Source organism: Dipodomys ordii, unplaced genomic scaffold (genome assembly GCF_000151885.1).
Source record: "Dipodomys ordii isolate 6190 unplaced genomic scaffold, Dord_2.0 Scaffold67, whole genome shotgun sequence".
Lineage (NCBI taxonomy): Eukaryota > Metazoa > Chordata > Mammalia > Rodentia > Heteromyidae > Dipodomys > Dipodomys ordii.
In genome coordinates, this window is record NW_012267283.1 from 10,770,782 (window position 1) to 10,786,441 (window position 15,660).

General features: G+C 48.4%; 1 protein-coding gene across 1 annotated transcript in view; it reads left to right on the plus strand.

Annotated features, from left to right (window-relative positions):
- The window catches only part of Gabbr2 (gamma-aminobutyric acid (GABA) B receptor, 2), a 352,730-nt gene that overhangs the window by 293,073 nt on the left and 43,997 nt on the right, over window positions 1-15,660 (plus strand). The window contains exons 15-16 of the mRNA XM_013023244.1: window positions 7,135-7,242; window positions 13,746-13,868. Of these exons, the coding sequence (XP_012878698.1) occupies window positions 7,135-7,242; window positions 13,746-13,868 (231 nt within the window). The remainder of the gene's footprint in view (window positions 1-7,134; window positions 7,243-13,745; window positions 13,869-15,660) is intronic.

Below are 15,660 nucleotides of genomic sequence, written 5' to 3' on the forward strand. Positions count from 1 at the left end.
ACACACACACACACACACACACACACACCAAGGATGTTTCAAGCTAAGGAGATCATGTAGATCCCCTCATGTAGATCCCCTGGTCATCCTTTCCCTACTTTCACGTGGCCGTTCAATGCCAGGCCTTCTTGATGCTTTTGTGTCCCTGGCCATTGGTCTATCAGTTGACAACTTCCAGGCTCCCTTAGGTGCCAGGCACTGACCACAGAGTTACCATTCAGGGGGGAGGCTGTGTAGATGAGAAGACAAAGCAAACAGGAACCTTGCCAGACCTTGTGACAGACAGGTCAGGGGAGGGGGTGGCCAGAAGTGGAGGGAGTCAGGGAAGCTATAAAACAGCCCTCACCCGCCGGCTTATTTCCGTGACTCAGAACAGATGCATCTCATGTGTCCTCAAGTTTCGCAGCAAATGCTGTCACCACAGTATGGCCATCCAGTGCTTCCTCTGATCTCTCCACCTGCCTGCTACTCCACGCCTTCCGTTCACGGAGCCACAAACACTAGCCACTCCTGAACACACACCTAGACCCCTCATGCCACTGCCCATATGGAAAAAGTTTCTGTTCCAGAAAGCACCCCAACCTCCAGTCTGGAGGTACCTGCTGAGGCTATGGGAAGCGGGGAAGAAAGGCCTCTTCCTCTTGATTTATGTTGTCCTCTCACCTAAACTAAAAATACCAAGTAGAGTTGTCCATTGTGTGCACTGCACAAGAATATTGGCATCAGGCGGTGGGAGCCTGGGATCTGCCCTCTGAGCCAAGTCCTTTAGCTGCAAAAGCTTAAGAAAGGCATCTTTGGGGAAAGGTTCAGGGGAGACAGGGAGTGCTTTAAATCCTTTCCTCTGGCGTGTGCATTGGCTCTGGCCTGGGGCCCAGAGTGCTCTTGCTTGTGCCTGAATTTGAGTGGGGCTGTGCTCTAAGCTCTGGATCTCAGAAAAGTACCCAACAAGGTGTGGTCTTCTGCAGTGTTTCTAGAAGACTCTTTCCTGAACACCTCCCGCTCCACCCTCTCTCCCCCTGCCTCAGATACAGTGATGCTGTGGGCTTTCCTGCCTGCCTAGGGCAAGCAGGCAGAAGGAAGCATAAGCCCTTTTTTTTTGGACAGTCCAAGAGCAGCTTGTCCTGAGTGACCAGCCAGCCACCAGAGCCTTCTCCTCCATCTGTCCTCTCAGCCCAGGGCCCTCAGGCCTCTGCAGTGACAAAGAGGTACAGCACAACGCAGCCCCTGTCATGTATCAGAACAGACCTGCAAGAGAGGGCTGGGTGTCTGCTTTCCTGCAGATTTGCCAAAGAGCTAGGGAAGGCCCTTCCCATGACCAGGCAGGGCTGGGTAGATCCAATGGAGTGCAGTGCTGAGCAGAATTGTCCCGGGCACACATTCTTCTTCCTATTTGGAGATTTGCTCTACTATTTCCGTATCCATAGCTGAGACTGAGGTGGGTACTGCCCACCCTATTTTGCTACCTACTGGAAATAAACTAGAGGCTGTGTGTACTTTATAGTCAAGGGGAGAAAGGGAAAGACTAACATCCAAAGGATAAATGTGAGCTAGGTGCAGTGTTGCATGCCTGTAATCCCAGCTATGCAGAAAGCAACAATAGAAGGATCTAGGGTCTAGGCTACCCAGTCAAAAGTACAAGACTCAATCTGAGTCTTTTGCTAAAGCAAAAAGGTCTTACGCTGAGTTCTAGCCCTGAGTTCTAGCCCTCGTACTGCCAATAAAAAGTAGATAAATAAATGTATTTAAAACATAAGGAGGAAGCTGGGCACTGGTGGCTAACACCTGTAATCCTAGTTACTTAGGAAGCTGAGATCTAAGGATCATGGTTCAAAGCCAGCCTGGACAGGAAAGTCCATGAGACTCTTATCTCCAATTAATGACCAGAAAACCAAAGGGAACCTGTGGCTCAAAATGGTAGAGGACTATCCTTGAGCAAAACAGCTGGTACACAGAGCCAGGCCCCACGTTCAAGCCCCATCAGCAACCAAAAGCAGTAAAATGCCTGACAAACAAGCACAAAACCCCAAATTCAAACTTGAAAAAGAAATTAAATAAACAACCTGATGGAGAGAGTAAAACGGCTGCTTGATCCACAGGAACATATTGGAGATAATATATTAGAAAGCATGCCTTATAGAAGAGAGGTTGGGGGGCTGGGAAGGTGGCTCAGTGGTAGAGCGCTTGCCTTGCATGCCTGAGGCCCTGGGTTCGATTCCTCAGCACTACATAAGCAAAAAGAAAAAAGCCGGAAGTGGCGCTGTGGCTCAAGTGGTAGAGTGTTAGCCTTGAGCTGAGGGACAGCGCTCAGGCCCAGAGTTCAGGCCCCACGACTGGACCCAAAAAAAGAATAAATAAATAAATAAAAAAGAAGGGAGGTTGGGTGTCACCAGAGGAAGCTACAGGAAACGACTCTAGAGCTAATGACTCTGGCCTTGAATTCCTGGAGTCATGGGGAACTCACCATCTACCAGATAACACGTTTTACTTGTATGGCCATGAAAGTCCTCTTTGAGTAGCTTTTGCACAGACTCGTCACCTCTCCTCAGAGCCAGGCCTCAGACAGTTAAAGGTGGACAGAGCAGGCCCTTGCTTCCCAGTGACCCCACATTGTGAGAAGTCTGACAGGGCATCAGAGACACAGAGACATGAGTGAAAGTCAATGTCAGGTCTAGGGGAAAGGCCTTCTTGGAGGAGGCAACCCATGGGTTTGGATTTTGGAGGACAAAAGAGAATGTGTGAGAAGAAAGCTCAAGAAATGGCCTTTGGCACAGAGGTGAGAGGTTAGGCCAGGCCCCAGTTGCTGCTGTGGGGTTGTAGTACCCTGTAAGCATATGGCGGTTGGCTTAAGGTCCCCAGGGGCAGTGAAGGGGTTTGAACTAAAGTTTCTAGAGGGGCAGCAGGCAAGGGCAGAGACAGGACCAGGAAGAAAGTCAGAAGCCGGTGGGGACCCTAACCCTCTCATGCCTTCTTCTAATCCTGGCCCAATCTCTAGGAGTTCAGGCATTTGTTGTCCCATTCCCAGAGGAGGACAGTGAGCCTTGGAGAGGTTCTGTGGCCTGCACAGAACCAACAATGCCAGGACCTGCACCAGGCCCGGGCAGCTCTCAGATCTCCACTCCTGATGGCAGCAGGAGACCTGACATGGCATGGCAGTAGGGGACATGGATGAAAAGGATGCTGACAAGGGACATTTGGTGATAACTGTCAGGCCTGGCCTGGTAGAAAACAGCTCCCAAGGTTCACGTAAAAAGCCCGGAATGCAAGGAAGAGCTGCAGGCCTGCAGGGGCACAGGCAGCAAAGGATGAAGCCACCCAGCAGCCCTCACCTGTCCCAGCTGTGAAAGGACAAGGAGGAGAGTGTTTTCCCAGCTCACAGAGGCCCAGTCACCGCCGCAGGCAGCAGAGAAACACATGCCCTCACCCCTCAGCCAACCCCTTCCCCAGTGGTCCTGAAAACAGAGGGCAGAGTGACCAGGAGCCCTAGCTCGCACCTCCTAGCGTGCACAGAAGAGACTGGCTTAGAAATGGAAGAGGAAAGCAAAAGTGGGGAGCTGTGGTGACTTTCAGGTTCCTAACGTGAGGTGGGTGATGCCAGGACCCCCGAGATACGCACAGGCGTGGGGGTGGGAGGACAGAATTCCAGGGGAAGAGCCTGTCATGGACCCTGCCCATGGCAGATGGGGAAAGATGCAGGGAGCCAACAACTGTCCCCTTGGCAGAGGACAGCCCAGCACTGCCCTGGGCAGAGCCAGCCACTGCTCTGCTTTCACTGGTTCCCCTGGTATTGGCTCAATAGCTGTCTCCAGCTGGGATTGGCCCAGGCCCTGACTCAGTGAGCCCGTCTGCTGGCTGCACATAGGGCCACAGTGGCTGGTCAGCCCTTATACCAGGAAGTGGTAGGGTATGCGCCAAGGGTCCAAGACAGCCCTCAGCTCCAGCAATCCTCTGCACTCAGGGACTGAGCATCTAGTCACACTCCTGGCCATGATCAGTTACTGTGAAAAAAAATAGGACCAAAGCAGCCAAGGGAGGAGGCTGTTGCAGAGGAGCCCAGGTAAGACCAGGATCAAAGGGCAGAGACACACAGGGCTCAGAACCTTGATGGTCACATACACATCCCTGCCTCCAGATGCCCCAAAAGGAAGGCAAAGATTCGGCATAAGCCACATCTTCCTGTTTTTACAGTGATGAGATTTGAACTCAGGACCTTACATTTGCTAGGCAGGTGCTCTGCCACCCAAGCTATGCCCCAACCTCTATTTGCTTTAGTTATATTTCAGATAGGGCTATGCATTTTTATCTGGGGCTGGTGTCAAACCAGATTCTTTTTCTCTCTGCTTCCCAAGTCGTTTAGCTTATAAGGTAGACACCACTGTGTCCTCTCACACACACATACAACCCATATTTGTGTGTGAAAAAAATGTAAGCCCAGTGAGCCACCTTCATTGTGAGGCAAATAGTGGGAGCCCAGGCAAAGCCCAGGTTCGCCGACACCATCCAAGGCCAGTCTCGCCATGGGGCAGCAGGCTCGGCTCTTTACTGTCAGAGCTGTCATTTGCTTTCAGTATATGGCTACAGTTTCCAGACACCAGATTTAATTTCCATTAGGAGTTTTAACTCACTTAATTTATATTATTGAGGCTAAATAATGTTAACCTTCACGAAACAGGCAAGCGGCCTGACAGCAATTGCTTTTAAAAAGGAATGTAAGTCAAAGGGAATATTGATGATGCCAAGCACACTGGGGAGACACAAGTCCTTGACATAAGAAATCGTGGCCAGCTGCATGACAAGGTAGCACAATAGCATTGTTTCATCTTTTGCACCCTTTATGAGATGCCCATATTCTGTATATGGCTATGGTTAAAGTTGACTTTATGATCGTGGGACCATGATCAGAAACTATCATAGACCATTGGTTTTAGAGTCCTGTCAAAATCTCTGGTCTTGTCAGGTGTGGTGGTGCATGCCTGTAATCCCAGTACTTGGGAAGCTGAGACAGGGGGATGGTGAATTCAGGTAGCCTAGCTACATAGCAAGTTTGATACCAGCCTGGACTATATAAGAAGACCTGTTTTAAAAGACAAACAACAATAAATAAAAATGCAGTATGCTAGTGGCTCATACCTGTAATACTAGCTTCTCAAGAAGCTGTGATCTGGAGGATCACAGTTCACAACCAAACTTCCAGAAAAGTCCATGGCACTCTATGTAACATTAGCTATAAAAGAAAGGAAGGGAGCTATGAATGTGGCTTAGTGATAGAGTGCTTGCCTAGCATGCACGAAGCGCTGGGTTCAATTCCTCAGTATCACATAAACAGAAAAAACCAGAAGTGGCACTGCGGCTCAAGTGGTAGAGTACTAGCCTTGAGCAAAAGAAGCTCAGGGACAGTGCTCAGGCCCTGAGTTCAAGCCCCAGGACTGGCAAAACAAAAAAAAAGTAAAAGAAGGAGGGGGAGGAAAAGTAGAAGGAGGAGGAGGAAGAAGAGGAGGAAGGAGGGAAAGAAAGGCAGGAGGGAGGGAGGGGAAAGAGAAAGAAAAGAAAAGCTGGGCGCCAGTAGCTCACACCTGTAATCCTAGCTACTCAGGAGGCTGAGATCTGAGGATAGAGGTTCAAAGCCAACCTGGGAAGAAAAGTCCATGAGCCTTGCCTTAACACACACACACACACACACACACACACACACACAAGAATGAAAAGAAGGAAGGAAAAGAAAAGAAAAATAACAGGCCTAGAGGCATGGGTCACGTGATAAGAGTGTCAATTGAGTGAACAAGTATGAGGCCCCGAGTTCAAACCCCAGTACTGAATTTTTTTTTAAGTATTGTTATGTTCCTATTTAAAACTGTGGAGATCTCAGGAGAGTGCATCCTGGCTGGCCATCTGCCCCCAGTGTGCCCTGGGCCTCTGGCTCCTGTGTACAAATAAGCCTGATTTGAGTTAAATGGATTCTGAGGAGGCTGCAGGACACCATAAGAGAGAGCAAGCCACATTGGGTCAATGTATTTGTTTTCCAGGCTTGGCTCTTGGGCACTATGGATTCACAAGAATATGTTGAATGCTCTGAGCCTCAGTTTTCTCATTTGGATAATGATTTCTTCACTCAACTATCAGCACACAAAAAAATCATTATCCCAGTTATTACTTGTTTTCCTTTTTCTGTCTTTTGTACTAGTCCAATAGTACTAGCTCCATGAAGAGATAGACAAAGAGACACAAGGATGGGTGAGTGGGCTGGTGTGCAAGGTTTTGAGACTGACAGATCAGTGTCTGCTCTGGTCATTGGAGAAATCTGGCCTCTGCTCCAATGACTGGCTCCTCTGCCCTCCTTGTGCTTTTCTTTGGCCTCAACCCTACTAAGAGTGACAATATATCCTTCATCTTCTCTAAAGCACCGTACTTCATCCTTACCTATCTGATCTCCTGCTTGGTTTTTTTGGAGTGAAAAGTAAATAATTGAAAGAAAAAGAAGGCCAAGTCCCCACTTGACCCCTGTCTGTGTGCACATGCCAGGTGTGTGTTCCTCAGTGCTTGCCTGTGCTCAGACAGCTCACCCTTTCACAAGCAGAACAGGTGCAGAAGACGTGTGGGAGCCAGGTTGCCAGGACAGGAAGAGGCAGAATGTGTCTATGGACACTGGGCTGGGGGTGTCTCTGGGAGAGTGTGAAAGACTTTTGGATGTTGCATGGTGTCCAGGCCAGCTGGTGAAGGTGGAGTCTGAAAGCAATCATGGAGTAAACCTGGAGTGGGTGTCCTAGATACCCCAGTCACTATCAGATGTTGGCCAGGCTGTCCCAGCCTACTAGGACCCAGATTATAGTCTACATAAGTACCTGATAGATTAAAATATCTACCAAATTGAAATCTGATTGGAGGATGCTAATGACAACCTATCAAATTGAAACCTGATTGGAGGATGCTAATGACAACCTATCAAACTGAAATCGGATTGGAGGACACAAATGCAAATCTACCAAACTGAAACCTGATTGGAAGACACTAATGAAACTCCGGCACGCAAAGGGGTGTGTCTGCCCTTATCATCTAGATTATCCCTGGCTAGGTTCTTGAATAAATCTGACTGATGTCCCCCTGGGGAATGCTAACACCTCTGTTTTCTGCCACGTCTAGGTCAGGACCTGGATTCTCACTGTAGGCTACACAACTGCCTTTGGGGCGATGTTTGCAAAGACGTGGAGGGTCCATGCCATCTTCAAAAATGTGAAGATGAAGAAGAAGGTAATCACCCTCCTGTTTCAGTGTGCTGCCAGGAGCTACTTAGCAATGCATGCAGGTGCTGAGCTATCTGCTTGGGATTTGAGAGAAACACAGTCCCTGCCTCCTGGCATCCCAGGCTCTGAGGAAATCAGTTAACAGAGGCTTTTACAACACATAGGGTCAGGGGTTGCTTGGAGACATGAGGGGAGTTCTAGGATACATGACCCTTAAGGAAGGCTTCATGTACAAAGTGCCACTTAGGGCTGGGGACAGTGGCTCATACCTCTAATCCCAGTTGGGATTATAGGTATGCTAATAAGATAGGAGGATGGTAATGAGATAGGAGTTAGGGGGATGATAGCTGGAGTCCAGCCTGAGCAAAAACACTGACTTTTATCTGAAAAGTAAATAAGCAAAAAAGGACTGAAGGTATACCTCAAGTGGCAGAGGATCTGCCTAGCAAACGCAAAGCTTTGAAGTCAAACCCCAGTACCATTAAAAGAAAAAAAAAAGTGGAAGGAGCTGCATCTGATGTGTCTCCTACCCCTACAAGAGCTCCAGGGTCGAAGAGGGTCTTGCTATGGTGGCAGCCTACTTGTAGCCTGTCCTCTGCACCTGGCCATCCCCCCCCCTCCAGGTTTCTCAGGCAGCAGACCACAGGCTTCCCTCAGTGTCTGGGACCCCGCCAGGTCATCCAACAGCTCTCCAAGGTCAAGGAAGCATGCCTCTCACCCCATTCCTCTCAGCCAGGAAATGTCTCACGGCACCATGACACCTCTTTCCAAAGATCCTCTCTGGGTTCCAACCATCACCCTTCTACCCACCACACGTACACGTTTTAAACCCTGGATGTGGCCATATGCTGTTCAAAGACGCTGTACCATGGGCCATCCCACTTCAGACACGGACTCAGATGACGCAGTTCTTCTCCAGAGCTTGCATTCTGCCATGTCACCTAGCACCCAAGGTGGACAGCAGGCCTTCCCAGACAGTGGGGTAGTAGGCAAAACAGGCCCTGCCCAGCCACTGACCTGCTGTGAGACCTTAGACGAATGTCTCAGCCTTCCAAGCCTGTTCCTGTTCTGTAGAAGGGAGCATATTGCAGTAACAGCATTCCCTAAGCTGTGCTTCTGAGGCCCCTACCTGGTGCCCAATGGCGCCAGGCTCATCAGGCTCATCACTTCCCTCTCGGATGCCAGGGTTGATCTGAAGCTTCAGTCCTCAACCCCACACCTACAAGTATGGTAAGGTAGATCCTGCCTTCTCTGGCCCCTGCTGGATCCCAAGGCCAACTCAGGAAAACTGCAGGCTGCATTCAGAGGGGGAGAGAAGCACTGCTGAGGGGTCATTAGCAGGTAACAGACCAGCCTATGAGGGGGAAGCACTGCCTCACCCCATATGGCCCCATTTTATTTTGTGTGTGTGAGGGGGCAGGGGGGAGAAATGAGGCTTGAACTCAGGGCCTCACACTCTTACTTGGCTTTTGTGCTCAAGGTTGGCACCCTAACATTTGAACCACACTTCCACTTTTGACTTTTGACTGTTTAATTAGAAGGTAAGAGTCTCACAGACTTTCCTGCCCAGGCTGGGTCCAAATGTCAATCCTCAGGTCTCAGCCTTTCTGAGTAGCTAGGATTACAAGTGTGAGCCACCAGCACCCAACAGCCATATTTTTAGACACGAAAGGGGGGGGGGGGAAAGCATAGTTTAAAAAAAAAAGTATTGACAGTTGGTGACTTAATGCTCCCAAATTTCACAGTTTTGTAGCATGCTACTATTTGTTATAAAGACCAATGATCAAGTCTTCCATTGAGAAACTTATTCCTGGCCTAATTCTGCCTCTCACTAGGACCCAGCTGAAGTGGTGGCATGAAGGAGGACCTCAGGGATGAGGCCTCCTGTTCATGGCAGATGTTTTTAAGAACAAATGTGACTCAGTACTGTTGCTGACAGTGTGAGCCACAAAGGACACCCCTCAGACCTTTACCTGGGTTCATCCTAAGGAATGCCAAGGGAGGGCTTCATCCATTCCACTGATGTCTGGGCAGGGCAAGGCACTAACCATCCTGGGCGTTAATCACACTATGTACCAGAGAGCACCAAGTTGACCCAGCTAGAAGGTTGATCTGATCAGTCAAAAGATCTCAAGTTAAGCCAGGTGTGTTGGTGCATACCTACAATCCCAGCACTCAAGAAGCTCAGGCAAAAGGATCTTGAGTTTGAGGCCAGCCTGAACTACATAGCAAAACCTTGCCTCAAAAAAAATCTAAAGTGAGCCGGGCACTGGTGGCTCACGCCTGTAATCCTAGCTACTTAGGAGGCTGAGATCTGAGGATCGAGGTTCAAAGCCAGCCCAGGCAAGAGAGACCATGAGACTCTTATCTCCAATAAATCAGCAGAAAACTGGAAGTGGTGCTGTAGCTCAAGTGGTAGAGCGCTCGCCTTGAGCTGAAGAGCTGAGGGACAGCGCCCAGGCCCAGAGTTCAATCCCCACGGCCTACCAAAAAAAAAAATCTATAGTGTTTTAATTTTTTTTTTAAAATACCATTTTCTTCTAAATCATTTTTCAGCCAGGATTTTTTCTGTACAAAGTCATACATCATAAATAGATGACTTTTTGCCGACCTCTCTTCTGCAGCTACCTCTACTCTGTTTAATATGGCTGGAGACATTTGTCACAGGCTGTGAGCAAAATCTGTTGTTTGCTAATCCTTGCTCTAAACAACACGGGAAGTGACATTTAGAAGGGATAGTTGGCTTCCACTGTGCTGCTATTGTAAGCCAGATTCTGATCACCTGATGTGACTTGTGTGATGATGTCTACACTTTGTAAATGAAGGAATCATCTCAGAGGAGTCAGCAACTCACCCAGGATCAGCTAGTTCACATCAAACTCAGATCAGCTTCCCAGATGCATAGTGATTGCTGAAGCCTTGGTTCACTTCTTCTGCTCAAAGCATATCACTAAGCTGTTCCTGTCTCAGAGAGAGAATGACATGTGGGGACACCAGCAAACACCAACAACCCAGAGAGAAATCGGGGCAAGATTTAAAGAGAAACCTGAGAAAGAAGGAAGCAAAAATGAGATGAGGATGAGAGGTGGCCTCCGACTGTGTGGTTCTCCAACTCAGATCCACATGGTCAGGACAGTGCTTTCCTTTCCCTCCTCATCTTCCTTATTTCAGATTACTTTAAATCATTTCTTCTCAGCAAAACATTTTGTATAGACACAGCTTAGTTATTCACTATGGTCTCCCCAACTAAAATACATGTTCCATGAAGGCAGAATGTTTATTCTTTGAGCCCAGCTGGACCCCTCTCCTTCCCAGCCCCAGGACCTAGAAAAGAACTCACCTCAGTATTTCTGCAATTAATAAATGAGATGTGGTTCATAACTACATGGTTGAAGTCATTCATAAGCTCTGGTGGAGTGCCAGGCTTTGGGAACAGTGCCAGATGGAAATCAGATGTGTTCTTTCTTATTCACCAACCTTCCCACATGGATCTGGCCATCTGTTGATGCGCCTTAACGACTAGTAGAGCTGGGGCACAGTATCATACTTTGCCTCTAGATGTCACTGTCCTACATATAACAGAATTGCTGCTAATCAAACCCCAAGTAATAAATCAAATAGCTAGTATTCATGGAGCATCTTCCTCAGATAAATCTTGATCTTTTGTGATTTCCATGCATCATCATCTTGTTCTATTCTTATACCAACTGTACAACTGGGGGCCAATGACCCCACTTTATCAAGGAGGAAATTGAGGTCCAGCTAAGATAAGCAATTTACATTAGATCACATTTGGCCAGAACTAGGATTAGAATGAGCCTTTTTAATTCCAAAAATCTGTGTTCACTCCTTTATACCATACTCAGCAATAATGCATGAGCTTTCCTCCTCTCCTGGCTCTGATACCAATGGAAAACTGCTGAATGGCAGAGATGAAGTGATTTTCCCATTGTCCCACAGGTAACAAGAAATGGAGACAGGGTTCTAATGTAGTGCACATAATTCCAAATCCTTCCAAATATCACTGCCCCATGCGGCCTCACACATCATAGAGAACCTTACAGGAAGAAGGACTTTACCTTACCACACTGACAAGAGTGAGCTCCTAGAGCTCCTCTTTGAAGATCAGCTGTGTCCCAATGTAGACCATACCTGCGTCATGGAGCTAAAACTACCTGGACTCAGTCTTCAAGTCAGGGTAGGATTGCACCAGCAGGAACTGGGCAAGGACCTCCAAGGGCACAGCCTAGGCAAATGCTTGTGGGCTCAAACAGCCTGAGGGGCCACAGCACATGCAAGGGCCTCTTGTAGCCTGACCTCGGGTCCCAGGCTCCTCAGGAATGTCTTCCTTTTTCCCCAGCTTCTCAAAGCTGGCAGGGAGTTGCCTTGCTCCACAGAGGGCAAGGGTTAAGCCGTGTTTTTGCAAAGCATCAGCAGTTCACTGGATCCTTTCTGAACTTTCAAAGAGAAGGCTTGCCCTGCCCCCAAGTAAAGTGGTTTTAGGGGATTTCATAGCAGTCTGATCTGCTGTTCTTTTCACACTGGGCCACAGAAAGGCCTTTATGAGTTTCTATTCCTGTTGTTGTTGTTGTTTTAATGGCCTTAGTCATTAAAAGCCACACCCAGTCATCTTTCTTAGGCTTCTGTCTCCCAATTTATTTTTCTTGGAGCCTTTTCCAAAATAACTTAATCACATTAGCTTTTATTTGGTTGGTGGTTGGGTGAAGGTTCAGGCTGCAAAAGGGATGAAATGAGACTTGTTTGTTTGTTTTTGTATTCCTTCATCTCAATTCTACCCACCCATGTTTTTTGTTCTTTGGAAGGGTGTTGAAACTCAACAATACAGGCCAAGAATGAGTGTTCCACTCATGGGGCAGCAAGCAGAATCTAGCATCCACGTGCCAAGAGAGGCACGCTGGCTGTGAAATCAAGCAGATGCCTGCTTGAGGAAAATAAGCTCCTGAGCCGGCATAATTTAGGATCAGGACTGGGGTCCTGGTCAGGTCTGAGACCAAGAAAGGGGCAGGACTTAGCTCAATAACAGGATAGGTCTTAGATCTTTGCTCCCCTCCCTCCTCTGCCCCATTTTTCCATCTTTGTTCCAGGTTAGTAGAGCACCAGCCTTTACTTATTCATTTATTTGTTTGTTTGTTTAATACGGGTACTAGGGCTTGAACTCAGGGACTTGTGTCTCACTTAGCTTTTTAATTCGAAGCTGGCACTTTAACATTTGAGCCATACTTCCACTCCTGGATTTTTTGCTAGTTAATTGGAGATAAGATTCTTACAGATGGGGCTGGGAAGGTGGCTCAGTGGTAGAGTGCTTGCCTTGAATGCATAAGGCCCTGGGTTCAATTCCTCAGCACCACATAAGCAAAAAGAAAAAAGCTGGAAGTGGTGCTGTGGCTCAAGTGGTAGAGCGCTAGCCTTGAGCTGAAGAGCTGAGGGACAGCGCCCAGGCCCAGAGTGCAGGCCCCACGACCAGACCCCCCCCAAAAAAAAGATTCTTACAGATGTGTCTTCCCTGGCTGGCTTTGAACCATAATCCTCAGATTTTTAGCCTCCTGTGTATCTAGGACCTGATCATGGCCTGGAACTCTAACCTAGGGGTGGCAACTCTGTAAACTTGTGACCATAGCCCTGTCCATTTTTTGAGACATAGTTTCAGGCTGGCCTTGAACTTGCCATCTATCTGCTTCTAGCCTCCCAAGTGTTGGGATTCCAAGTAGGTAGCTCCAACACAACTCTTTTGTCAAACTTTAAAGTGCTCGCTGCATACCAGACCCTGTTAGGTCCTGAGGTACACAGATAAATCAGGGCACCCTCTGTGGCTTCCCTGTTGGGGGTACAGACACAGATAAGGTATCATATGATACCCTGGGCAGTGCTGGAAATGTCTGAGGGTATGAATTTGGAAAAAAGAAGGAGCTTGGTTAAATCTCGGCTTCACGCTTCAGTAGCTTTATTACACTGAACAAGTATAATCAAATTTCTTTCTCTGAAAAATGGGAATAATTGTATCTGTCCTTGTTTGAGACAATGCATGTAAAACTGCCAATCTGAAGGCAGGCCTTAAACAAGTATTCATCAAATGTGAGCTACTGCTCATATTACTATGGCTCTTCTCCCTCCTGACAGCATGTGCTCCTGATAGAGTGCTCTGGGAGTAACTGATTCCACTGGAGGAGCACAGAGAGCTTCAGGGAGGAGGTGACAATTAACCAGGGTCTTGAAGTTTGCCAGACAGGAAAGACTCAGATGAAAATTACCTTCAGCCAGAGACTAGTAGAAGTGTCCAGATATGAACAAGTGAGGAAGTGTTTGGACAACGATCAGAAAAGGCCTTTTAAGGCAGACACAAGAGCTGAACTTGGTTTTTCCTGTGGGCGATGGGGAGTTTCGGCCCGGAGACTCTCCAGCTGAGAGTTCATGGCCACCCTGGCCTGACACCTCAGCCTGGGTTTGGGAAGTTCTGTCTTATATCTGCCCCTCTATCATTTCCCTATACAGATCATCAAAGACCAGAAGCTGCTGGTGATCGTGGGGGGTATGCTGCTCATCGACCTGTGCATCCTGATCTGCTGGCAGGCCGTGGACCCCCTGCGGAGGACGGTGGAGAAGTACAGCATGGAGGTGAGCATGGCCTGAAGCACACGGCTCCCAGACATGGGGAGGCATGCATGCTGCACATCGCCAGCCTACAGCATAGTGCCTTTGCCTTCCACTAGACACACATACACACACACACACACACACACACACACACACACACACACACATTTAATGTGTATACTTATATACATTAGGGAAAGCTGAGTCCCTTTCATTGCTGGTAGATTTGCTCCTAGAACAGTTGAACTTGACTTTTTGAGTGATACTGGGCTGTTCTGGGGTGTGCTATTTGGCATAATTTCCATACATCACAGCAGATTCCACCACAACAATGGGGTCTCCATTTCTCTCACTGCATTTGTTTGTTGGTGGTGGTGATCATGGGGCTTGGACTCTGAACCTAGGCACAGTCTCTGAGCACTTCAGCTCAAGGCTAGCTCTCTACCATTGAGCCACAGTGCCACTTCCGGTTTTCTAGTGGTTAATTGGAGATGAGTCTCACAGACTTTCCTGCCTGGGCTGGCTTTGAACTGCAATCCTCAGACTTCAGCCTCTTCAGTAGCTAGGATTACAGACGTGAGCCACTGGCGCCTGGCTCTCATTGCATTTTTAAGGAAGTCGTTTCATAGAACTTTTGAGTGTGGTTCCCAAACCAAACTGGATGTGGTTTCTATGCATTGGGACAAGAAGAGTCTCAGGCAAATGAAGCAGCCAAGATGCAGCCAGAATCAAGTCCTTCCTTGCAGAATGCTATTTTGGAGGCTTGGGGCTGTCCCGCCTTGACGCTATATTTCACAGACCTGTGGGGAGGAAGCAGGCTCCAGACAAAGAGCAGCCAGAACTGCAGGGGATGGACAGCACTGGCCAGGCCTGTGGGCATGCAGTGAGGTAACTCAGACAGGTTCTGTCCAGAGGGGAGGTGACAAAAAGTGATCATTTATGGTGCACAGTTGGCAATAGAGCACCTCCCTACCCAGTCAGTGTCAGGGGAGTTCCCCACACACCTCCAGGATTAAGAAGTCTAGGTAGCTATCAGCACCTGGAAGAGCTATTGCTGGCCAACTGGGCCCCTGGGATGAGACTGGGGTGATGGTAATTGCAACCATAATGATGACAGTATTGGTGTGATGATGATGATGAGGAGGAGGAGGAGGATGATGATGGTGGTGGTGGTGGTGGCGGCAGTGATGACAATGAAAACAGCTCCAGGAAGTCACTGTGGTGGCTAGCCCATTTTGATTGTGAGGACACGGAAACCAGAAAGGCACAGTCACTTACCCAAGAGGTCCAGCCTTGTTGGTGATAATGCTCCTAACCCCCATCTTTCCCACTCACCCAACCTCTCCCACCCTGGACCCCTGTCTGCAGTTTCATAGGCTTTCTTGGCTCTGTTCACATCTTCAAAGTGGGTGGCACAAGGAAACATCTTCACACTTACCACTGGGACTCAATTAGAGTCAGTAGCAGACTGGAATCTCAGGGACACTAAAGAAGGGATCACACATTGTGAGGCAGAGCTGGAGGGAAGGCCTGAGGTAGGACCAGCCAGGGGCTTTGATATTGAACCCCAGGGCAGCCCTGGAAGCTGGAAGGCCACTCCCTTTACCCCAAGCTGAAGTGGGGGACTTATTGCTCCGGGGGTCCCAAGACTCTTGCAAATGGCAGAGGGAAGCCTGCAGGACTGGCGTCAGGCTGAGTCAGCAGACTTTGTGAGTGGAGAAGCTTGTTGATCTCGATTAGCTTTGTGCCATTGAGTTTGTATGACAGATGCCTTGCCATCACGGGCCTGCCTGCCTTCCTTCCTTCCTTCCTT